Here is a 26,705-nt window from a genome sequence, read left to right as displayed (position 1 = left end):
TGTAAATTACTGTTATTATGTCCATTAGAAGAAAGTCTATTGAATCTGAGAAAATAATAAAGAGTTCTCATAATTTTACAAATTTTGGAAATCATATCTAATTGCCTCTTGGGAGCCAGTATTTAAAACACAGTCTGAATTATTGCAGTTGCAGTGAAAAGTTTGAATTTTCAGGTTAAAAGCGTGTTATATTATTATTTTGGTCTAAAACTAGCTGCATTCACGAAATTCAAAAGGGAAGGATAAAGAAACAGAATCTGAGAGGTCTTCAAAGTTTATCCACAGCTAATGAGGTCCCAAATGGGAACTGTGAAGATGTAAATTTATTATAATTTCTCAATAATATGACATTTTATAGTCTATATTTTGAATATCATTTCAATAGTTATAAAATAATTCTTTTTTTTTGTCATTGTTGATTTTAAGTCGTTTTGACCCTGCAAATTCTCTCATTCTGTCTTGGATTCCAGTTCAGTCATAACTTTGCTTTGGCTGTAGTACTTTTATGAGGAACTGTTTTATTTCTTTACTGTTAATTCTACCCATCTGAGTCCCATCTATTTTTATCACTCATTGCAGCAGCATTCCTTTCCAGAAGCCACATATTCTGGCTTGTCAGAGAATCTGGCATGTGTATACCCCCAGTATTGTCATCATGCTGGCAATTCTATAAGTGTGGATCATATAGAATACTCAGAACTGACCCGAGCCAGAAACATGCCTTATGTGACATGCCCCCCAAACTTCTAATGCACCCACTTTGTCTCAGCCAAGCAGGGTAGGCAATGGATAACACACAATTTTGGAACCCCTATCTTCTTTACACCCTGTGCAGCTGCACTGCCTGCACATAACCTGCTATGGCCCTGAGAATACTAGCAAGTATTAGCATGCTTAATGCTGGCAGATGGCTGGTCCACCAGGCAGGATCCTTCCCTGACTTGTTAAACCCTTTTAAATATGACCCTTGAAGATAGAACGGAGCCACAAAATAATTATCTGGCCCAAAAGTCAAAAACACCAGCATCTGTTACTCAGATAAGGTGACGGCAAAAGCTAGAAGGATGATAGGGAGAGGTATAGCCAGTAGGAAAAAGGATGTATTGATGCCCATGTTTAGACTCTGGTAAGACCTCATTTATAATATTGTGTACAGTTCTGGACACCGCATCTTCTTTTTTTAAAAAATCTTTATTAAATTTTCAAGACTAATACAAATTATACAAACATTAATAATCAAAATAAGCACTTATATTCAATCAATAACAATGCAGAAAAATACCCCCCCCTTCCAATACATTCAATCAAGGAATAAGCAAAAGAGATATCCCCCCTCCTACCCTGTCCTGGATGTGCATACAAATAAACAAAAATTAAAGACAAAAGACAACTATAATGAAGAAATAAAAGACGTCAACAGGCCCCAAACCAGTTTAAATAAATTGCTATGCCCCAACCTAACAGCATTCATTTCCTCATACCTATAGCTTGAGCATAAACTCGCCCACCAAAAAGGAAAATTAAGGCGATCATAATTTTTCCAATTGCAAGTTACCATTTGCATGGCTATCCCTGTCATAATTAGGAAAAGCCGGCATTGATAGCGGTTCATGGGAGGCTTAATATGCAGTAATGTTCCACATATGACTACCTCATATGTCAATGGAATTGTTGATCCCAGTATAATATTAATCTGTCCCCATATTGACTTCCAAAAGTTGAGTATCAGCGGACAATAGAACAACAGATGATCCAATGTCCCAGTGCTAGATGGCAGTGCCAGCATCTATTAGATTAAAACTGTCTAACTTTTGCAAACGAACTGGGGTCCAAAAATCCTATGCAACAAGAAAAACCAGGTTTGTCTCATAGATGCTGACGCTGTACATCTCATCCTCCAAGTCCAAATTTGTGGCCATTGAGACGCAGAAATATACTGCTTTATCTGAATGCTCCAAATGTCTCTAAAACTAGTTTTTGGTTTTTTATTCAAGAATTCAGATATTAATTTATACCACTGAGCGGCCTGATGCCCTAATAAATTTGTCTGGAAGCATAAGACCTGCAAGCTGTAATGATTTTTTTAGATTTTGCCAATCAGGGAACCCACTCTGAATGGCCTGCTTCAGCTGCAACCACCTATAATTTTGAAACTTTGAAATACCACATGATTGTTGCAGTCATGAAAAATCAAGCATTTTCCCATTTGATAGAACATCATCTAGTGTACATATACCTGCCTGCATCCAATGCGTCCAGAAGATCCCAGACTCGCCAATTTGAACCTTGGAGTATAGCCATAAGGATTGATAAGTAGATTTCTCTATTGGAATATCTGTTAATTTATTAATAAATTTCAAGGTCTTCCAGGTATCAAATAAAATAATATTGTCCTTAACATATCTGGGTAACTTGATACTCAACACATGAAACAATCGTAATGGGGACATAATTTGCCATTCTAAGTGCAGCCAATCAGAAAGGTGTTCCATGAGCTCAGGCAGGATCCAATGCATACCCTGACGCAATATATAGGCCTGATGATACCTATAAAAATTTGGGAAATTTACCCCATCTGCTGCAATTGGTTTTTGTAAAGATACTACAGCAATTCGGACTGTTTTACCCAGCCAAATAAATTTGGTAAAGATACTATTTCTTTTTTTGTAAATAGACCCCTGAAAAAACACTATCAACATACTCATTTGTTAGCAAACCACAGGCAAAATCATCATCTTAACCGTTTGAACTTTCCCCCACCAAGACAGATGTAAAGGGTTCCATTGCTCAACAATTCTGTGACCTTCAGCAATAGAGATTTTTCATTTACTTTCATAGTTTCTTCCAGTGTTTTTTTGAATCCAAATACCTAAATATTTTATACCCTCTTCCTTCCAAAGAAAAGGGAATGTATCAAATAATCCTTTTGGACAGTGTACATTTAGCGGAAGAACCTCAGATTTACTCCAATTTATTTTATATCCAGAAAATTTCCCTAATCTGTCAATCAAATCCAGTAATTACAGAATGGTAGTTTCAGGATTCCTCAAATGAAGCAAAATATCATCTGCATACGCAGAGACTTTATATTCCCGACCTGCGTAAGGAATACCCTGAATCTATAGCCAATAACAAGGGTTCCAGAACAATATCAAACAGTAAAGGAGATAATGGACACCCTTGTCTGACTCCCCTCTTCAGACTAAAACGTTCCAAAAAAGTATTATTAATATATAATCTGGCAGAAGGGGAACTATACAAGATTTGAATCATTTGTATAAATCCCGAACCAGTACCAAACCAATCCATTGCTTGATACTTAAAGGTCCACTCCACACGATCAAAGGCCTTTTCTGCATCCAAAGATAAAGAAAAGGTCGGATTTCCCATGGCTTTGGTTAAATATAACATATGAAAAGCCAGTCTGGTGTTGTTTGAATGTCTTTGAGCAACGAACCCCGTTTGGACACCACACCTTCAAAAAGATATAAACAGGATGGAGTTTGTCCAGAGGAAGGCTACTAGAATGGATGGTAGTCTTCAACATAAGGCATATGGGAGACAGACATAAAGAGCTCAATATGTATACTTTGGAGGAAAGATGGGAGAGGGGAGATATGATAGAAACATAGAACATAGAAACATGACAGCAGATAAAGGCCAAATGGCCCATCTAGTCTGCCCATTTAAGAACCTGCATGGCATAAATGTGCATGAGGTGAGTCTAATTCATTTGAAAAGAAGCTCTAGAATGAGAGAGCATAGAATAAAGTTAATAGACTCAGGAGTAATATAAAGAAATTATTTTTACAGAAATGGTGTTAGATACTTGGAATAGGCTCCATGTAGAGGTGGTAGAGACAAAGACACTGTCTGAATTCAAAAAAGTATGGGACAGGCATCAGGGGTGTCTTAAGAAGAGAAGATAGTGGATACTGCAGATGGGCCATTTGGCCTTTATTTGCCTTCATGTTTCTATGTTTCTAAATGCGGCTGACCAAAATCATCCACTGATTTTGAGAGGACTATCTGGCTAATATCTCTGCACATCATTACAGACCACTTTAGTGCTATCCAAATAGTGGTGGCATAGTACAGATTAGAGCAGGAAATTATCTGGATAGTGATGATATTCTTCACCACTAGCCAAACATCTATCTGGATAACTTGGACAATTTCCTGGAGGAAAAGTCCACAGTCTGTTATTGAGAAAGACATGGAGGAAGCCACTGTCTCGGTAGCATGGAATGTTGCTACTACTTGGGTTTTGGCCAGGTACTAGTGACCTAGATTGGCCACCTTGAGAACAGGCTACTGGGCTTGATAGACCATTGGTCTGACCCAGTAAGGCTATTCTTATGTTCTTAAAAAAAATTGCTACCTTAAGTTGTCCAAATTCCATGATGAAAAAGTAAGTGCTTACCTTTTACTAAGCTGTGGTAAGCATTTACATCTGCTTACCACAGGTTAAAATCCACTATCGCAGGTCATGCTCAGGCATTCCAAGGCAGTTTTCAGATCTGTGCATGCATGTTTGGGGGAAAAGAGTAGGCATGCCCAGTGCTAATCAGATACTGGAGCTGATTAGTGGTTAGTACGAGAACCCTTAAGACCTGATACTATAAAAGACGTCTATATTTATGCGCCTAGATCGTTGCCTAACTTAATTTTTAAAATTAAGGCTGATAATTGAAAGCACCATTAAAAACCGATTAAAAATTAATTTGCCAGTAGGCGCCTAACACTTTGATGTAGGTGTCTACACCAAGGTGCCTACCCGCAAGTAGGTGTGGTTGAAGTTGGATTTTGGTGGAATTTTAGCATTGACTGAGTTAGGTGCCGGTATTTTAGACCAAGAACACTCTGGCTTAATATTCTGGCACCCAAATCGATTTTATAAACTGTGTCTAATTGGTAGGTGACTAGAAAAGCAGCACCTACCACATGTCAATTAAGGTTAGATGTCATTTGTATAATTGCACCTAGGCAATGGTATTTTTAGGCACAGGTATTTTAAGCCAGAGTTTTCTTGGCCTAAAATACCAGCACTTAACTAATTTCTTAAATTATCTTTACTCATCACTTGATGGGCCTTGCCTTTCTATCTAAGATATAGAAGGGGGAAAAGAAGAACAGTCAGGTAGTTTTAGGGGATCTCTTATAAGCAAAAACTGATTAGCTGAAAAATAATCTTTTAATGGATGTATCAACTAAAGCATAACTACATTAATGTAAAGTATAATTACAGCCATAACAACATTTTATAACAAAAGCTAAAATTCTTTAAATGGCAAAGCAGGGAATTTATTATGTTGTTCTCAATATTACAATTATGGAATTTTGTTTTATCCAACTAAAAAAAAAAAGTAAGGCAATGTTTTCCTGCATAGATGGCTTTCAATAATGAACTCTTCAAATATTTTTTTTCAGATACCTTTGTCTATGAGCGTCTCATCTTTTCTAACATATGACCAGCCCACAATAAGTTACTGCGGTATGCATCATGAACTTCTCTCTCACAAGCCGTATGACACGAAAATGCAGGAGGACCCTTTGGATACCCACCTAGTAGAGACTGATCTTGATCTGAGCACAATAACATCAGCACGACTCAGTGATAATCAATAACCAGCTTCTCTTATCTGACATGCTGAAAGTTTTGGCAACCAAATACCTATGATCTGGACTTCACTGAGGAAGAAGTTCATACGCAAGCAAGAAAGCGGCATTCTATTGTGGAAGAACCAAGGGATAAACATGAAAAGGGAACAATTTTGTTTCATGTTGACAATTTACAATTAACTAAGTTGTGCAGTATTTTTTCACATAAAAACATAATATGAACCTTGAAATCAATCTTTTTTCAAAACTCATTATCCTACCTATATGTAAAAACAAAAAACAGCTGTACAGATCAATTGTATTTTTCATATTGTAAAGTTTCAAGAATTAAGAATAGATGGTATCCATAAAATCAAATTTGCTTTAGGGGTCCTTTTCCTAAGCTGTAGTGAAAAATGGCCTTAGCATGCCCTTAAGCAGGTTTTTCCCACGCGCTAAGGCCATTTTTACAGCATCCAGAAAATGACCAGTTTCCTTTTTAAAAAAAAAAATGAACAGCCATGCAATTATGTTGCCATGTGTGTATGCAGCCATTAAAAAGAATTACCATAGGGGCACTTACCGGCACCTATTAAGTAGGTAATCCTGCATGAACCAGTAATGTGGACATACAAAATGATTAGGAGAGGATATGCCTACTCTCCATTCCCAGACATGCTGACTCCAACAAAAATTTTTAAACTATTCTTTTAACATGCAGATTTTGAACTAACTGCAGGATGCCCGAGCATGTCCTGTGGTAAGTACACAGTACTGTAGCTTAGTCAAAGGACCTCTTAGTTAATAAAAAAAATAATTTCTTGTGTTCCTCAGAACTGCTCAGTTTTCTAAGTAACATTCCATACCTGTTTTTTGTGCCCGGGAAGCTCTGAAATGATGTGGCTGTTCCAAACATGCATGGTCGTTGCCATGCTTACAGTATAGAATTTTATCTACTTGTTCCAGAGATAATTCATTATTCAGAAATGGTTGAAATTGTTCAAACTTGTTAAAGATTTCATTTCACCCAAAAAGTTCTTTTGTTTATAAATGAAATTCAAAGAGTTTTATAACAGTTCTTCTCAAAGTCTAACTGTTGCCTTGATTAACAGCTTGGTTTCTAAGCGGTGAAATATAACTATAAAGAGGGATATTTTAACAACATATTTCCAAATGAATGGCTCATTATTTTACTTGTAATAGAGTATTTTATTAAAGAAAATAGTATATCATGGACAAAGCAAGAAACAGCAAAGACACGAACCAAAAAAAAAAAAAAAGTTTGATAAACCAACAGATCCAACCTATAAATGAATATGTTTTCTCTAGTCATGCTGTTGTGTTTTTTGGGCTAAGAAATAATGGTTGGTTTATTGCAGTTGCCTCACAAATGTCTCTCGCTTCAGCCATTTTGAAATTCTAAAGGTTCTTCATCTATATTCCCAACACATTTTGAACAGAGGCATTTCTGAAAGGTTTCTTCTCTCAATCCATTGCAATGATTTACAAATTCAGCTGAGCGCTGGCAGGTGAAGAGTACAACTTCTCACAGGATACTACGCACTCAGAGCTAAATCAGTTTTGGCATTTTCAAGTAGAGTTAAACTAGGGTCATTTATGCTGCCATCTTTGTTTTATTTCCAAAGGTAATGTAAAACAATTTGCATTGAAGGTGCAGCTATAAGATTGAAAGGAGGTCCTTTCTGTAGAAAATTACAGAAACAATTTCTTTATGCAGTCACTGCCTATTGCCCTGGTCAGACTTGAGAAATTCCAAAATGAAGTCATGTTTAGGAGCGGTTTCTTAAGTAGCCTTTGATAATGTGACAGATAAAGTGACTGCACTTATGGTACCTGGCTAAATATATCTTCATTACACGTCTGTGCGCGTGGTTGTCAAAAGCTGTTCACTGTGGAGCTGGTTCTAATGCTATGAGAGAGTGCATATGTATAGGGCCTGATTCATTAAAGCTCTCTCTCCAATTTTGTGTCTATGGGGAAAAAAGCTTAATGAATCCATAAACAAAATAATGTCATAACATTAAATTATTTCAGCTAGCACTATTACAAAAGCAAGTAACTATGCCATTCATCTTTTTGTCTTGAGGGACCAAAAAGTAAAAATATAGCAATGAAGTTCCTTTCAACCAAAAGGGGTACTACGCTGTGATCAAATATTACACTATACCACAGCAAACTTTACCACTGATTAGTAATCCCTGTGGTAAATTTTATTTTGCGTTGCTGCAGCTGGACATATCACACATGTCTGGCAGCAACAAAACAAGATAGCTTTAAGTCAAGCCTACTATCTTTTAAAGGGCCAGTGCCTAAAACAGAACACACCATTCCCCTAGCATCCGACAAATACCTCCGAATCTATAAGGCACTCCCCTGATCTCTAGTGCAACACCCCTCAACATTATTCTTGTGCAGTGTCTTGCAAACATTTTGAAACCGTGGCACACTAAACTCTAGGCCTTGGCTGGAGGGCCTCCGGACATGCGCAGATGGCGTGATGATATCACATGCATGTGTGACATCATCATGCTGATGGCTGCGCATATGTGGAGGCCCTCCAAATGGGGCCCTGAGAGGCACATCCTGTAGGTAGTCAGCCGGTGCCAGCGCCTCCTCACCAGTGTCTTGTGGCACCCCCTGAATCTCGCTGGGGTACACAGTTTGCAATACATTGCTCTAGTGGGTACTGGGGGGGCAGGAAGAACTCTTGGCTGCTCCTATCACAGCAATGCCTGGATTCAAAATGGCCCACTCAGACTTTTGACAATAGTCTCACAGTGGTACCACTGGGTGTCAGATTGCTGAATGATCAAATATAACTGCTCATATTGCACTATCAATTCAAGGGATGAGATGTGCTGTTAATCAGGAACTTCCCATCTGTGTTAAACAATGACTCATTGGCAGGCTACCCATTGCACTAAATATAATGGGGCAATTCTATAAGCCGGCATCTAGAGGTTTGTGCATTTAGGGGGTGTCAAAAGCTTCATTAATTGACAGGCACCTGTATCCACTAGGCACTATTCTATCAAAGAACTAAGTACCATAGCACCTAATTGCATGGGGAGCATACATGTGGGCAAAGCATACAGCAGCCCATGGGCATGTCTCCCAGTTACACACATAGAGCCAGATTCAGTAAATGGTGCCCAAAGTTATGATCTGCAGTAAGCTAGTATTCTGTAAAGGGCACTCTCTTTGATGTGATCTATACTGGAGAATACTAGCTTAGTACACATCCCCCCCCCCCCCCCCACGATGTGCATGCAACAGAATTTGTTAACAAGCCATTATTAAGCAATAATTACATATTGACAATTGCAGTCATTAATTGGCACCAATTAGAAATTGTGTGCATCTCTATCTAGGCACGATTCTATAACACTGGACCCCCAAATCGCATAGTACACAACCCCAAAAGGGAGTGCAGCTATGGGTAGGGTATGAGCAGGTCAGGAGCATTCCGATAATTTGGGTAAAGTGTTATAGAATACTGGGCATATGCGCTCAACTTGCGCACCAGGATTTATGCCTGGTTTCAACAGGCAAAAGTCCTTGTGCTGAAAGTTGGGGCGGGAACAGTGCTACTTAGTATTCTATAAAGGACATTCAGCTAGGAACATTTTATAGAACAGTGCTAGGCACCAAATTTTTCTGGCACTGAATTTTGAGCACCGTTTACTGAATCTGATCCTTCATGTTTAACTTTGGATACAAGCATTTATACTTACCAAAATCTGGTGTAAATGCTCGTACCCAGCTTATGTCAGGAGAATAAGTGCAGGTATTCTATAACATCATACTTAATTTCTGGGAACACCTCTGACCTGCCCATGCCCCTCCCACGTTCATGTTCTTTTCTGAGTTGTATGCTATGAAATATAGATAGCATTATCAATATATTTTATGTGTCTAGATTATCTCAGCAACTTTTAATATATTCACACAGATAAGCCAAATCTTCAGATATTCCTACTTATGGCTTTTTTCTTATACCATAGGAATTGACACACATTTTTCATTGACTGGCTTTTTTAAAAAACTTAAATCTTTAAAACTTTACCATTTCAATCTCATGTTCTTATGCAGATCATGCAATTTGTGTAATTTTGTAACATGCTATTAATATGTTTCAAATTCACTTATCTTTATCTGGTATATTTTTTATGTCAGCCGGAGATCTATTCTCATTCCGACATGTTTCACCATAGAAGGCTGTTTCAAGGATATCCCCTGTTTGTCATTCCAGATCATTCCTCTCTGTGCTTGTCTAAATTTAAGTTTTGAAAAAAAGTCGATCAATAAAGAATGTGTGTCGACTCCTATGGTACAAGAAAAAAAAGCCACAAGTAGGCATAACTGAAGATTTGGCTTATCTGTGTGAATATATTAAAAGTTACTGAGATAACCTAGACCAGGGGTGCCCAAAAAGTAAAGCACGATCGACCAGTAGATTGCAGTCGATCGCGGAGCCTCAGATGCCGCAAAAGCCAGGCACATGCAGCCACTACACAAGTGTCGGGCCCACAAGCCTTCCCCCCCATGTCTCAATTCTGACGTCAGAACTTCCTCTCCGTTGTCAGAATTGACATCGGGGAGGAGGAGGCTTGTGGGCTTGGTGCTTGCACGGGCCTGGCTTTTGCATTGTTGGAGAAGCAGGCTTAAATTGGTGGCGATGGCTTAAATCGGCAGCGGTGGCTTGAGGGGGCAGGGAGAATGAAAGATAGAAAGAATTAAAGGGGCAGGGAGAGTGAAAGAAAGAAAGAAATGGGGCAAGGTGAGAGAAAGAAAGACAGAAAGAAGGGGCAGGGAGGAAAAGTTGGGGGAGGAAATGGAGTGTGTCCGGTTGCAGATGGCGGGCAGGGAGAGAGGATGAAAAAGTTGGATTCATGGAGGAACAGAGAGAGATGTTGGTTGGGGAATGGAATGAAGTCTGGAGGAGAGGAAGCATGCAGGAGGCAGACAGAAGGGAAGAAATATTGGATTCATAGTCAGAAGGAAGTGCAACCAGAGACTCATGAAATCACAAGACAGCAAAGGTAGGAAAAATGATTTCATTTTCAATTTAGTGATCAAAATGTGTCTGTTTTGAGAATTTATATCTGCTGTCTATATTTTGCACTATGGCCCCCTTTTACTAAACCGCGATAGCGATTTTTAGCACAGGAAGCTTATGAGCAGCATGGGGCATTCAGCACAGCTCCCTGCGCTAAAAGCTGCTATCGTGGTTTAGTAAAAGGGGAGGGGGTATATTTGTATAGTTGTTACTGAGGTGACATTGCATATTTAAAAGTTTTCTGCCTTGACCTTTTTGAAAAAACCCGAATATAAATTATAATTAACATTTTCTCTGTGTACAGTGTGCTTTGTGTTTTTTTTAAAAATTTTATTGCTGGTAACTCATATTGACTTGGTCATTTTAGAAGTAGCTTGCAAGCCAAAAAAGTGTGGGTACCCCTGATCTACACACACACAATATATCAGTAATACTGAGAATAATAGGTAATGTCAAAACAAAACCAGCTGGATCTATTTTAATAAAATTTAGATTTACATGTTATAAAATAGGATGTAGGGCTGATCTGTGCTTAAGTCCTAATTACTGCCAATTAAGTGCTTATTAACACCATAACATAAGAACATAAGCAATGCCTCCGCTGGGTCAGACCTGAGGTCCATCGTGCCCAGCAGTCCGCTCACGCGGCGGCCCAACAGGTCCAGGACCTGTGCAGTAATCCTCTATCCCCTTTTCCAGCAGGAAATTGTCCAATCCTTTCTTGAACCCCAGTACCGTACTCTGCCCTATTACGCCCTCTGGAAGTGCATTCCAGGTGTCCACCACACGTTGGGTAAAGAAGAACTTCCTAGCATTCGTTCTGAATCTGTCCCCTTTCAACTTTTCCGAATGCCCTCTTGTTCTTGTAAGTTTCTATCATATCCCCTCTAAGTCTCCTCTCCTCCAGGGAAAAGAGACCTAGTTTTTCCAGTCTCTCAGCGTATGATAGGTTTTCCATACCTTTTATCAGACGTGTCACTCTCCTCTGAACCCTCTCGAGTATCGCCATATTCTTCTTAAGGTACGACGACCAATATTGGATGCAGTACTCCAGATGTGGATGCACCATCGCCCGATACAACGGCAGGATAACTTCTTTTGTTCTGGTTGTAATACCCTTCTTGATTATGCCTAGCTTTCTATTTGCCTTCTTAGTGTATAATTTGCTAATTAGGTTTCCTGTGGATCTGAGATCCACAATCAAAATTGGCCACCCAGCATTGGGTAACGTACACAGAATCTGGGGGATAGTTTATAAAACACTATACATTATTGCCCAGATTCTATAAACGGTAGTTAGGCTGATCTGAGTCCCTCCTAGTTTCCCTAATTTCAAAGGTTCAACAACTACATTCTCGTAACAAATTCACTGTTCTTTTACAATTCGATCTCTCTGCAGCTTTCGATGTCGTCCACCACGACATACTACTTTATCAACTTTCCGAGATAGGAATTGACTCCACCGTCCTAAAGTGGTTCTCAAACTTCCTTCGCTATCGTTCCTACACTGTCAACACAAATGGCACCATGTCCGTACCTTGGACACCATCTTGCAGTGTCCCTCAGGGATCACCCCTATTCTCTTTAACATCTACATGTCCTCCCTGAAGCTCCTCCAACTTTCCCCCCTTGAAACAATCTACACATACGCTGATGACATCCTTGTCCTCCTTGACCAGAACCTCACCAACCTCCACGAGAACATTACATCTTGCATAATGAGACGCCACTCCTGGTCCTTCTCGGTACATATGAAACTAAATGAATCAAAAACAAAATTACTCTGGCTCGGCCCAAAGTTAGAACACCTGCCCACCATCTTTGCACTACCCACAGGCACTGCTCTGCACCTTGAGTTCTCAAGCAAGGTCCTTGGCATCACTATTGATTCTTCTCTCTCCCTCAACAACCACCTCAACTCCTTGTCAAAATCATGCTTTTTCAGCCTCCACATGCTGAGGAAAGTAAGATCCTACTTTCGCCAAAAACATTTTGCCGTCCTCGTCCAATCCATCATCCTCTCCAAACTTAACTACTGCAATGCCATTTACTTATGCCTAACAAAAAAAGTCTTCAAAGACTCCAGCTTATCCAGAATATTGCAGCCAAGTTGATCTTTGCAAAACGCATATCTGACAATGTCTCCCCACTCCTGTCCAATCTTCACTGGCTCCCAGTGATTTCCAGAATCCATTTCAAATGCTCCTGCCTGGCTTTTAAGATCATTCACAGCATCCTTCCTCCCCTAATCCCACTATCCTTTAACTCCTCGAGTCCTGATTCCACCAGATCCACCCAAAGATATAAACTATCCTTCCCCTCTCTACGTGGTATTCTTTATGCAGGTAAACTGGGAAAATCTCTTCTCTTCAAAATCACAGGTCTCTGGAACGACCTTGCTATCCCGTTGCAGAACCTGAGCTCTCTCCAACTATTCCGCAAGCAACTGAAAACTTGGCTCTTCTCTAACATGTAATTCTATTTTCCCCCTTACTCTTCCATTCTATATATAAGCTCATGTAAACCTTTTCCTTTCTCTTCTTATATTTTAAGTTCTTGTAAATCATGCCGAGCTCCACTTCCGTGGAGAGGATGCGGTATATAAACTTAAGGTTTAGTTTAGTTTACCTTAATCTTCTTAATTGGTTTAATTGCCCTTGATAATTGAAAGCACCATTTAAAAGAATGATGTAGCCAGTAGGTGTCTAACTCGGCAGGTGCCTATTGCTTTGAAGTAGGCATCTACACTGGAGTGCCTACCAGAAAGTAGACATAGTTAGGGGCAGATTCAAGACAGAGTTTGGGCATGGGTTGACTTAGGTGCCTAGCCCTGGCTTAAATGGCAGTGTGCCTAAGCTTTCAATGCCTACAGGTGCAATTCTATAAATGGTACCTAGCGGGTGATTGACAATTGCACATTACTTTGTACACTTCAGCATGTGAGCTTACATCTATCTACCCAAGAGGATGCCCCTAAATATGGCTGCACCATTGCCAAGATTCCATAATAGAATTGGTGCTAGGTGCATGGCATTAGGACATCTAAACTGAGGAGCTAATTTATGGAATTTCCTCAAATCTTTTTTTCAGATTCTCTTTCTATGATCTACATAAATCACACAATGTTCCTGTAATTTTGAAAACTAATCTAAGCACCATTATTAAAATTCAAAATCTAACCACAGATGACAAAATTCAAAGCCTAATCTTTAAAACTAATTATACATTAATCAACTAGTGATTTTTCTCAAACTTTTATAATAGGTAATTTCATAGCAAAGTATCAAATTTATCATTTGGAGACGTTTACGTCGTTTTGCTTTTCTAGCATTTTTTTTTCAATAACACCCTACAAAAGATATTAATCTTGTTATTAATTACTCCTACTTTGTCCAAGTACAAAGCTGATACTAAGGGCTCCTTTTACATAGCCGTGTTAGCAGTTTAATGCGTGTAATAGTGCGCGCTAATTTGCCGGCCGCACTAGCTGCTACCGCTTCCTCTTGAGTAGGCGGTAGTTTTTTGGCTAGCGCGGATTAAAAATGTGCGTGCGATAAAGCCGCTAATGCGGCTTCGTAAAAGGAGCCCTAAAAGTTGTAATGAAATACTGTATTATTGAAACAGATATACTGTATAAAATTTACAAATACTTGAGTAGTTCCTATTATAGCCTTAGAAAATATGAATGTAAAAATCATGACACATACCTACAAATTTCTTTAGAAATAATAAAATCTTTACCAAACTCAGGCATGGATGCACTAAAAATGGTCGTTAAGACTGTACGGGTTGCTGTGGGCCGATTTTTTTGTTGTTGTTGTCTAATTTCCAAACAGGGATTGAAACTCAAACGGTTTCCCATGCAAATGAGTTTCTCAGAGGTCTACCATAATCTCACCCCATCAGTTGTTGGAAAACCAACTCTGACACATGTGCAGAGCCGGGAGGGAAATCCCGAACAGCTGAGCTGCAGGGGAAACCTCAAAGCAGTCTCCTGCTGCTCAGCTGTTTGGGGCAGGAAGTTATCAAGGTACGGTAAAAGATGTTTTATATGTTTTTGCATGTTTTGATATCTTATTACGGTACACTACAGGGTGGCCTATTATCTTTGTATTAAGGCCCAATAATTAGCATTAGAGCCATTTAACATAATTTAGGCCCTCTTTTTACTAAACTGCAGTTGAAGCTTCTACTGCGGCCCAGGGCACTAAATGCTCTGACGCTCATAGGAATTCTATGAGCATTTAGCGCTCTGGGTCACTGTAGAAACCTCTACTGTGGCTTAATAAAGGGGGGGGGGGGAGGTTAAGGATTAGATAACATAGATTAGAGCTCTATCACAGCTTGATAAGTACCTCTCCTATCCTTAGTGCAGAATAAATTTAATAATGTTGGTCCTACTTTATAGCTACTCTGCTCCACAATTGTTCCCTGTTTAACTGAGACAGATTAGGAATTAGAATTGGAAATATGATGAGGCTTATCAGTATGAAGCAAATGGATAAACTATTTAGACAATATCTCCCCCATCCCCTATTTTTACAAAACCATGCAAGAGGTTTCTTAGTACCAGCCAGCATGCTGAATGCTCTGCGATGCGTCGATGCTCATAGGAACTCTATGACCATCGGAGCAGCACTCATTAGATGAAGGTTTTCTTATACATATCCATCTATCTGTAATTCAGTTGGATGGTGCAGCATTCTGTTCTCCTTTATTAGAGGTCCAGTAACCCATGGTTATTCTTTGCTATGAAAAATTTATAGCCCTTTTCATAAAACCAGTGAGTGTTGAGAAACTTACATATTTTTAGTCTGCCAAGTCCAATTTCATAAAAAAAATTTTCTAACCCTTTAATTGTAGCAGGTAAAATTATTTTACTTTCTTCCCAATACAGAAGGGCAATTGGAGTTGCCGGTAAATCTATATCTTGAAATGTTTTCTGTGCTAGTGAATTTGACAAGAAACTTCAGAGAAAAGAAACCCCAGTGTTGTGCTTCATGGAAAATAGAAGAAATACTATTACAGATGAAACTTGAAGATTATTGGTAGAGACACTGCCTGGAGCAGGATAAATAAACATCTTTCTCAAAGATGCTGCTTTGGTGATATTCTGACCTATCCCTTCTACCAGGCAGGGGCCTACAGGTAAATGAATTATTTCATCAGGGCCTGGGCTGATGTTATCCATGGCCGTAGACTTTGACCTTAGGACTTTGATACAATCTTCTGTAATTGTACTTCAGTTCATAGATGTCCAGTATTCTGGTACTCCCATAATCACTCCTACACATAATGGAGGGGAAAAAAAGAGAGCATCTGATCCCATAAAGTATGCTCCTAAAAAATTGGACAAATGGTAACGTATTCCTGTCTGATCCTGAGAAGATTTTTTGGAAGTTGCTGATTCTTTATTAGGTCACACCTGTGATTAAAGTGACAAACATGAATTGACAGTCCAGACAACAAAAAACTCAGGGCAGTACCTGAAAGACTACAGGTCCAGTAAGCAGACTCAGGGTCAGGACCTGGCTGAGGTCAAACCTGGGCAATTAATCAAAAGGCAGTATAGGAACAGATAAGAAACAAGGTGGAAACATGAGCAAGAACAGCTGAGCTTCAGTCATGAATAAAGAATTTGGAAGCAAAATAAACTAACATACAGCAGTTATTGATAACAGTATAAGATTACAGTAAAACCTTGGATTGTGAGTAGCTTGGTGTGTGAGTGTTTTGCAAGATGAGCAAAAAGATTTATTAAATTTTAACTTGATAAACGAGCGATGTCTTGCAATGCTAGCACGTCATCACAACTGAGCCGAAGACGCTGCGAGGTCTTGCAATACAAGTACGCACTGTATACGCATGTCACAATTGAGCCAATGGTTCTTCTCTCTCTTACGTGGGAGTGTAGTGACTTTTTAAAATGTACTACAGTACCGTATTTTCTATTCAAGTTTTTTGGGTTGTGGAATGAATCGTCTTGAGTTTCCATTATTTCTTATGGGGAAATTTGCTTTGATATACAAGTGCTTTGGATTACAAGCATGTTTCCAGAACAAATTATGCTCGCAAACCAAGGTTTTACTGTATTTGGTTTGGTGAATTGTGATTTGTCCACACTGGATACGTAAGCTTATAAATTTCCATAATTAACCCAACACAAACTTTTTCTTACCTGAAAACATAGAAATAGACGGCAGATAAGGGCCACGGCCCATCTAGTCTGCCTACCCTAATGACCCTCCCCTACTTAACTCTGTGAAGAGATCCCACGTAACAATCCCATTTCTTCTTAAAATCAGGCACGCTGCTTGCCTCTATCACCTGAAGTGGAAGATTATTCCAGCGATCAACCACTCTTTCAGTGAAAAAGTACTTCCTGGTGTCACCGTGCAATTTCCTGCCCCTGATTTTCCATGGATGTCCTCTTGTTGTCGTTGGACCTTTGAGAAGGAAGATATCTTCTTCTACCTCGATACGGCCCGTGAGATATTTGAACGTCTCGATCATGTCTCCCTGTGTATCTTAACTGGTCTTTCAATCCTTTTGCTTGAACAGTAAAGTGTATATGAATAACTGTGTAGAAAATGGTTCAACCCTCCAGCACAAATTACTACAAGAAAAGATCAGCCTAGAATATTACAAGAAATCAAAACCAATACTGAAAAATGCTTTAACATAATGGAATAAGACAGCTAGGGCTCCTTTTACTAAGCTGCAGTAAACACTAGTGTGTGCTTACCACAGTTTGAAAGGGCTGAGGCATCCCATAGTAAATTTTGAATGTGTGCATGCAAACCGTGTGCTACAAAATGTTTTAATTTTTATGGGAGGGGGCATATCTGGAAGAAAAGAGTGGGTATGTCTGTCCTAATCAGCTACTGCCTCTACAGTATATTGCCACTGGCTAACTGATTACTACTACTGCTAATTATTTCTATACCACTTCCAGATGTACACAGCACTGTACAGAGTCACAAAGAAGACAGTCCCTTCTCGAATGAGCTTACAATCTAAACATACAAGATAAACAAATAAGATGCCATGGACAGGTTGGTGGGCAGTGGGGATTAGGGTTATGGATTGAAGGCTATATCAAAAACATAGGTTTTCAGTCTGCTTTTAAGCAAGGGAAGGGATGTGGCAGTTTATTCCAGGCATAGGGGGAAGCTAGATGAAAGGAACCAAGTCTTGGAATTGGCTGCATATCGATCAAATCCAGACCCATGAATGCTTGAGGAGTGGTGAACTGAAATCTATGGATGGGAGATTAATGGTGGCAGTACAGGACAGTGAATTACAGATGAGATGGTTCATAGCAAGAACTGAAAAAAAATACCATAAGGCCAGCAGTCTCAAAATTGCGGGCCGCATGTGGCCCCCCAGGTACTATTCTGTGGCCCATAATCTGGATGCGATGATTGAGTGTCAGCTCCCTTGCTGCGGTATTTTTTCCATTCAAAGCCATGGGTGATGGCTCCTCTCGCGATCTGCGCCTGCATCGGAAGCCTCTCTGACGTCACAATGTCAGAGAGCAGGCTTTTGATGCAGGTGCGCATCGCACGAGGAACCACCACCCATGGCTTTGAACGGAAAAAAGACTTCAGCAAGGGAACCAACACTCGATCATCGAGTCCAGGGAAGGGAAGGAAGGAAGGGAGGGAGGGGGAAGATAAATGCTGCTGCATGGGGGGGGAATGCTAATGCACAGGGAAGGGGGAGGGAAATGCTGATGCACCCAATTGGGGAGAGAGGGAAGGAGGGAAAAGGAATATAAGAGAGAGGAGAGGAATAAGAGATGCCAAGTCTGAGGGAGGGAAAGGAGATACAAGACCATGGAGGGGGATGGATAGATGCCAGGGCATGGGGGGAGGGGAGGAAAGGAGACAGATGCCAGACCAGGGGAAAGGAAAGAGGGAGGATGAGAGAGAATGAAAGGAGAGATATGTCAGACCATGGAAATAGGGAGGGAAGGTGAGAGAGTTAGGAAAGGAAGGTAAGACATGGAAAAGTAGATTTTGAGAAGAAAGCAGAAAAATTGAAAAATTGAATGTTAAGTTAATGCCAAAGATGGATGCAAGGCAGAAAGTGAAGACCGGAGAGAAAAACAGTCAAAGGACAAAAAGACCCTGGAAACATAGTTAAAAGCACAGAAAAATGAAGTCACCAGACAACAAAGGTAGGGAAATGATTTTATTTTCAATATGGTGATTGAAATGTCAGTTTTGAGAAAGGAAAGATGTTAAATTTTAATTGTGAGGCCCGCAGAAAAAATAGTTAATGTCTTATTAAAGAAATGACAATTTTGCAGGAGGTAAAATTCTTTATAGTTTATAAATCTTTCTTTTAACAGTTAAAGGAAAGATTTATAAACTATAAAGAGTTTTACCTCATGAAAAATTGTCATTTCTTTATTAAGACATTAACTATTTTTTTTTCTGTTGTCCTCCAAGTACCTACAAATCTAAAATGTGGCCCTGCAAAGGGTTTGAGTTTGAGACCACTGCATAAGGCAGATTGTTTCATCCATTGAAAATTTTGTAATCGCCTCATCACTGTACCTAGGAAACAATGGAAAATGAAGAAGTTATGATCACCTAGGACATTTCCATTCCAAGATATGAAGCTTGATGCAGGAAAATCAGACATTGTGACAAGCGAGAAAAACATGAATGGCACTGTCAATAGAAGTGATTATTGCATGAATGATGTAGAGGGAGAATATTTGCAAGTACCAAGAAATACAAAACCAAAAAATTGTAGTAGAAATACAAAGAGATATTTTTCCATCATGCCTGACTGAAAGCAAATCTTGATAGGTTATCTAGACATATTACATCCCATGAACCCCAGAAGAAAGCTGTCTTTGGCATGATAGACGTACTATGATGAATATTAGTACATTTGAGGAACTGGGATTATACTCTGTGTACTATGGCTTATGAATGAGGTTTATTATTTTCATGGTATGCATAAAGCTAAGCAAAATAAGGAAAAACAGAAAAAAACTACAGAAACTCATAAACATCTGTTTTTCAAATGTTTATCGGGGAATTGTTCAGCCTTAGAGAAAATCAGTCATCAAAATGACAGGGGAGAAAAAAGCTTCATAGACAAGCAACAGTATATTACCAAAAGGCAAGCAGTACTGTCACTTCATATCATCAGCATAAAAAAACTCCACTGTTGTACAGACTGCTGCTTTCTCTAAATGCAAAAACAAAATTCCACCGTGTGCACAAGTAAAACTTATCTGGTGACACTGGACTTCTCCTTCATCTCCTTCATTCCTGGCTTCAATCATAACAGCTGACATCGACCAATAATTCCAATGTCATTCCATTTAATCCCGACAAGGTGCTTTGTTTCGCTGGGCCCTGGGCTGTATCATGAGACGTTCTCAAAACAATTGCACTTTTTTTAATGGACACTTTTTCTAATGGGCACAAATGCTGTGCATCAGTTACATATGCACAATATCTGCCCCATTAAAAAAAAGTATATACCAGTCACTGATGGCAGCCCTCCTTGATGTCTTCCCGATGAACTGGCACTGGAGATTGCTCCCGCCACACACATACCAGCAAAAATCAGCAGGAGGGATACCCAAGTTTATTATCAAGTTTGTTAAAAAAAAAAAATTTATACCACTCAAACTTCTAAGCTGTGTACAAGTAAGTGCTAATGGGGACCGAAAGACACAGGCTTACATAGGTAGAATTTGAGATAAGTTATAAGACAAGAAGAAAGAGGGAGGAACTACAATAATCAAGTAAAGTTAACGTAAAAGGTAGGTACGATAGGAAGGAAAAAATTTTTTTTTAAATAAAATTGTAATTTTAAATTTTAAAATCTAAACGTTTTAGCCCTAATAAGGGCAGTTAGGTGTCAAAAGCATCTTGAAATAGAAAGGTTTTTAGGTTATTTTTAAAATGAGAAAGAGAAACTTCTGTACGAAGATGATTAGGGGTAGAATTCCAAAGAGAAGGGGAAGTTACCACAAAATTATTAGATCTAATGATGTTGGTATGTTTTAGGGAAGGAATTGTTAGGAGATTTTGAGATGTAGAGTGAAGAGCTTCAGAGGGGCAGTAAGGTATGATTGGATTATTAATAAATTCAGGTTGATTATTTGAACGAGTTTTAAACGTCAATAAAATGTCAATAAAATAATTTTATAATTGATTCTCTGCTCGACAGGGAGCCAATGAGCTTTGTAGAGACGGGGTGATATGTGATCATATTTTTTTTTGCATTGAAAAATAATTTTTACAGCTGTATTCTGTATGATTTGTAGTTGCCTGATTTCTTTCTTCATTATGCCCTTAAACAGAGCATTACAGTAGTCGATACAAGATATTACTAGAGAGTGAATTAAGCCATTTAAGGATGCAGGTTCCAAGGGATTAGCTAGCAAGCTAATCATTCATAAACGATGGAAACAGCGTTGGACTACCGTGCTGATATGAAGATGGTAACTGAACTTACTGACGAATGTAACCCCTAATAGCTTTAAAGAGTTAACAATTTTAATCGGTAGAGAGTTAAGTTTTAAAGGCGCCTGAATAGTTAAACCTTCTTTGTTAGGGAATACCATAACTTTTGATTTTTCAGCGTTTAGTGTTAATTTGTTTTTGTCTAGCTAGGATTTTATTTTCTCTAATTTCAGGTTTATTTCAGAAACTTCATCTAGTTTGCTAAGATCTATAGGATGGATTAATTGAACATCATCCGCGTACGCAAATATTGTGAAACCTGTAGACTGCTCTAAAGTTAAGAACGGGGACATGAGAAAAAATTATCAGGAGGGAGGCCCACTCCCTCCTGCCACCGGATGCTCCCCCAAACTTCCCCACCCCCTGAACCACCCCAGTGATAGGGCACTCTCCTGTCAGCAATCATCCGGGGAGGGGGTTCCAGCAGGAGGGATTGAGTACCCTCCTAATGATGATCTTTGGGGGGTTGGGGGTGTTCAAGGTAGGAGGGATTGGGCATCCCTCCTGCCATGTTCATTTATGGAGGGGGTGCTCTGGGCAGGACGGATTGGGCATCTCTCCTGCCATGTTCATTCAGGGGAGAGACTGGCAGCCGCAATTGTGGCTGCTAAACTTATGTAGCAGGAAGATCCCTTGCCGCGATAAGCTTAGCGGCCGCATTTACTTACAATGTAGGCCGCTGGCCTAGGGAGATGCGTACAGCCGCTTAAGGCTACTTCTGGGTGAACCCATGCCTAGCCTTAGGCGAGCTTAGGCGGGCTTGCGTGCCTCCCTCTGCTCCCGGAGGCACCTCCAATGTAGGCGGCCTGCCTCAGGAGCTTTTTTTTTTAAAAAAAAGATGTGTCCTGATTGGTTATACAGCAGTAGGATACCTACTGCTGCCTACAATCGGGGATGCCGTTTGTAGAATCTGGGCCTTAGTGCCTGGGACTTTAGTGCCTAACTTTAGGCAACCTTTAAAAAAAGTTACCTCCATAGAATGCACTATTCTAGGTAAACAACATTTTGTCACACACAGCCCATCTCTAGTAAATACCAATGCACATATTTGCATCTGCTCCAAAGTGTACACTCTGTCCCCCAAATTCTGTACATAACACCCTAAGTTGTACATGCAAATCAGTGCTCACAGCCAATTTGCACATATAACTTAATTAATAAAGTCAATCAGCGCTGATAATTGGCAATTAACATTTCATAATTGATTCTGACACTAATTAGAAGTCACGCACCAAACTTGTTGGGTGCATTCTATAAAGTGGTGTGCGCCAGTTCTAGTATGCGAATCTCACAAGGGAGAATGGCTAGGGCGAGCATTGGCAGATCATGGGTGTTCCTAAAAATTAAGGCCCTGATTCTCCAAAGTGTGTCCCGATTTTAGGCAGCTGTAGGCGTCCTACAGCTGTCTAATCAGCCAATCGGGATGCACGTTTTAAAAAAAAAAATGCTCCTCAGGCAGGCCTGAAGGCGCCTCCGGGAGCCTAGGGAGACCCGCAAGATGCCTAAGCTAGCCTAAGGGCCTTAGGCGAACCTAGGTGGCCCTACGCGTCTCCCTAGTAGAGGAGAAGCTTAAAATGTAGGCCAGTAAAATGCTGGTCTACATTGTAAGTAGACGCGGCCGCTATACTTATCGCTATACTTATACTTATTGGCCAATCAGACCTTAGACTTAGTGTGGATGGGCGGACCCGCTATGTCTAAGGCCTGATTGGTCCAGGCTTCTAGAGCCTGGGCCAATCAGGCCTTAGACTTTGGCGGGATGGGCCGGGAAGGGGCGAGCCCGCCTCATTTCGACCAGGCGTGCCGGCTGGACGGGCAAGACCCATCTGGCCGCAAGAACAGGTTAGTTTGGTGGGGTAGAGGTTTGGGGGTTGTTAGCACCGGAGGGGGTGGGGGAGGGTGCGTCTTCGGGCAGGAGGGATTGGGCACCCTCCTGCCAGCGATCAATATTGTCGGGGGGGAGGGTGCGTCTTCGGGCAGGAGGGATTGGGCACCCTCCTGTCAGCGATCGATATTGTCGGGGGGGGGGGAGGGTGCATCTTCGGGCAGGAGGGATTGGGCACCCTTCCTGCCAGCGATCGGACAGGCCGCGGCCCGCTATACTTATAGCGGCAGAGAGATCCCTTGCCGCGATAAGTGTAGCGGGCCGTGTCTAATCTAACTCGATTTTCTAACCAGCGTCTGTAACATGGACACCGGTTACAGAATCGGGGTTTAGTGTAGGCCGATTCTGAATAGGACGCCTCTCCTGGGCGTCCTATACAGAATCAGGGCCTAGGTGTCTTGCGGGCCTCGCCTTCAATATAGGCGGCCTGCCTGGGGAGCATTTTTTTTAAAAAAACGTGCATCCCGATTGGCTGATTAGACAGCTGTAGGACGCCTACAGCTGCCTAAAATCGGGACGCACTTTGGAGAATCAGGCCCTAAGTGCGCTGTTATAGAATATGCCAAATCTGCACACAACTTAAACATAGGTATTTAGGCCTGTTTTTTTCTTGGCCCAGATGAGTGCACCTAAATGTTACTGATGCACTTGGCCACTAAGTGCAATTTTATATATGGCAAGTACTTTTTATAGAATCACATTTTGACTGTTCTAATTGGTGCCAATATTTTATGTGCCATATATAGAACCTAGGTCTATATGTATTCTTATGTAGTTTATAAAAATACATGGTTATGCAATAACTCCACCTAAATTATATTCCTGGGAATGACTTTATGCAATATACATAAGTACCGTTATTTTATCTGCATTAAATTTCATCTGCCTTATAGATATCCAGTTGCCTCATTCTCATCAGATTCTCTAGCAATTCCTTACAACCTGCTCTTGATTTAATGACTGTGAATAATTTTGTAACATCTACAAATTTAATTACTTCATTCATCACTCCTTTTTTCCAGATCATTTATAAATATGTTTAAAAGCACCAGTTCCAGTACAGATTCCTTTGGCTTTCTACAGCTTACCTTTCTCCACTCTGTTTCCTATTTTATAACCATTTCCCAGTCCATGATAAGGTACTGCATTCTCTCCTATGGCTTATTAATTTTCTGAGAAGTTTCTTGTGAGGGACATTGTCAAATGCCTTCTGAAAATCCAGATACGTTATGCTAAGCTTATCTATATGACCAGTAATTTCTTTTTCTTTTTTCAAAATAACATCTACCATTTTGTTCAGCATCAACATCTGGATTACTGCCCTCTTGTTACCTGGATCAACCATTAAATTGATCTCCCTCAAATCATTAAGTACCATAGCTGATTTCTTTCAGTAATAGGTCTGCAATTTTACCTTTGAGTTATTTCAGAACTCTGAGGTATATTATATACCATCAGGTACTGGTGATATGTTGCTCTTTAATTTGCCAATTTGTTCCATAATGCACTTCATTTCTTTTGAGCTATCATCATCATCAAAGAGTAGTAATACTGATAGCCAATTCATGCAATGTTTCTTAGGAAAAAAGACAGCCTAGTGTTTAAATTATCTTGTAGGTGAGGTTAGATCCTGCCTCAAATTGAAAAAGCTAAAGTTATAATACAAGTTCCACTAAATCAGCAACTAAAAAAAGAAGTTAATCTTTTGAAATGAGATTGCTCCTTTCCCTTTACCCCCCTCTCATTACCGATAGACTAGGCTAGGATAATTTAAATGCAGATTGCTAGCTCAGAGAAGTAGAACTTGTTGGAACGGGCTCTCAAGCCAGCATTCTTGAGCTGAAGAGGAGGGTATATGAAGGAACATATGTGCCCCACTAGTTAATTCAAGCAGGAGGAGGAAATCTGAAACATTAAATTAATACATAGAAAAGCATTGCAGCAAGATATATACGTTAGGAAAAACCTTCAAGACAGAAGAATAGAACAACTATTATAAGTCCATCCTGTGACTGAGAACTCTGTGGGGATTTTCCTTTTCTTAGCTTTGAACTGTTCTTTTAGGATTGCCTGGGTTTTGTTGCAAGATTTGCTTTGTAAGGATATAGAACTGTTTGGGCCCAATTGTGAAAAGCTATAATGTAGACATCAATAACAAATGTGATTTATGGTTTATTGGTTTTTGAAATACCATTCTCAATAGGCCACATTTATAATTTATTAGACATTTTATACCACCACACAACTTTCATTTATGTAGGTGTGGTGTACAAATTAATAATAAAAAGAAAAAGAGTTCAATTGATCGGATAGGAAAGAGGACAATATCCAGACTTGTCAGAATGGTTTACAAACAGTATAAAAATATTTAAGAAGAAAAGACAGAAAACTCCATTGCTCCTCAGTTAAACATATCTAGACATTCAAACAATAAGTTAACAGATAAGCCATGTAAGCACATCAAAGCTAATACTCTTATTCACACTTCACTCAAAACATATTTACTACAATTATGTTCTATAGTAATATGACAGACCTTTCTCCTTCATCCTAGGCTATTGGTAAACCATAGGCCTGTGTGTAAAGATGAGTTTTTAAAAACATCTTATTTTGTGAACAGATTCAGCTCTAAGAGATTCTAAGCTGTTCTAAAAAGTTGCTGCTATAATGAAAAACGTTTGTATACTGACATATCTGGCCACTGATGGTGATGGTATTGTAAGACTGTATTTAAACAAGGAATAGATCAACGTGGTGTGTATAAAGTAATCAGCAAAGATAAGCAGAGAGGGATACCAGTTTGAAAAGCCTTGTAAATAAGGACTAGAATAGGGGTGGGCAATTCCGGTCCTCGAGGGCCAGAATCCAGTCGGGTTTTCAGCATTTCCCTGTTGAATATGCATTGAAAGCAGTGCATGCAAATAGATCTCAAAGAAATTGCAGATTGCAGAGCAAGCCTAGTCTTTATTCAAGGACATGGTGAGCGAGGCGCAAAATCTATATATCCCCAGATTTAGAAAAGGATGCAAAAAGAGCCAAACAAAAGACCCGGTGTGGATAACTAAAGAAGTGAAGAAAGCGATAGGAGATAAGAAGAATTCATTCCAGAAATGGAAAAAGGACAAAACTGAGGAGAACTGGAAAGAACATAGGAAGCATCAAAAAGAATGTCATCACGTGGTTAGAAGAGCAAACAGAGATATGAAGAGAGGCTAGCCAGGGAAGCCAAAATTTCAAATCGTTCTTCAAATATATTAAAGGGAAGCAGCCGGCAAGGGAGGAAGTGGGACCGGTGGATGATGGAGATAGGAAAGGAGTGGTGAAGGAGGAAAAAGAAGTGGCAGATAGACTAAACATGTTTTTTTGTCAGTATTTACAAAAAAGGACACATCCAATGTGCCGGAACCTGAAAAAATCTTCATAGGAGATCAAGCAGATAAATTAACATCCTTGGAGGTATACCTTGAAGATGTACACAAGCAGATAGATTAAAAACTGACAAACCTCCGGGCCCGGACAGAATCTACCCTAGGGTATTGAAAGAACTAAAGGAGGAAATAGTGGAACTCCTACAGCAGGTTTGCAATCTATCCCTGAAAACAGGTGTGATCCCGGAGTATTGGAAGATAGCTAATGTTAC

General features: G+C 39.8%; 2 protein-coding genes across 11 annotated transcripts in view; one reads left to right on the top strand and one right to left on the bottom strand.

Annotated features, from left to right (window-relative positions):
• The window catches only part of LRRTM3 (leucine rich repeat transmembrane neuronal 3), a 307,499-nt gene extending 300,618 nt beyond the window's left edge, over positions 1-6,881 (top strand). For 2 of the 6 annotated variants that reach the window (XM_033940470.1, XM_033940468.1), the window contains one exon: positions 5,431-5,551. In XM_033940470.1, coding sequence (XP_033796361.1) covers position 5,431 — 1 coding nt within the window. In that variant the 3' untranslated portion in view covers positions 5,432-5,551. Of the gene's footprint in view, positions 1-5,430 lie in introns of all 6 variants that reach the window. The other 4 variants (XR_004539092.1, XM_033940469.1, XM_033940467.1 and 1 more) reach the window with 4 other exon arrangements.
• The window catches only part of CTNNA3 (catenin alpha 3), a 1,751,094-nt gene that overhangs the window by 1,162,603 nt on the left and 561,786 nt on the right, over positions 1-26,705 (bottom strand). The window lies entirely within an intron of this gene.

Source organism: Geotrypetes seraphini, chromosome 4 (assembly GCF_902459505.1).
Source record: "Geotrypetes seraphini chromosome 4, aGeoSer1.1, whole genome shotgun sequence".
Classification (NCBI taxonomy): Eukaryota; Metazoa; Chordata; class Amphibia; order Gymnophiona; family Dermophiidae; genus Geotrypetes; species Geotrypetes seraphini.
This window is presented reverse-complemented; position numbering and strand designations above follow the sequence as displayed.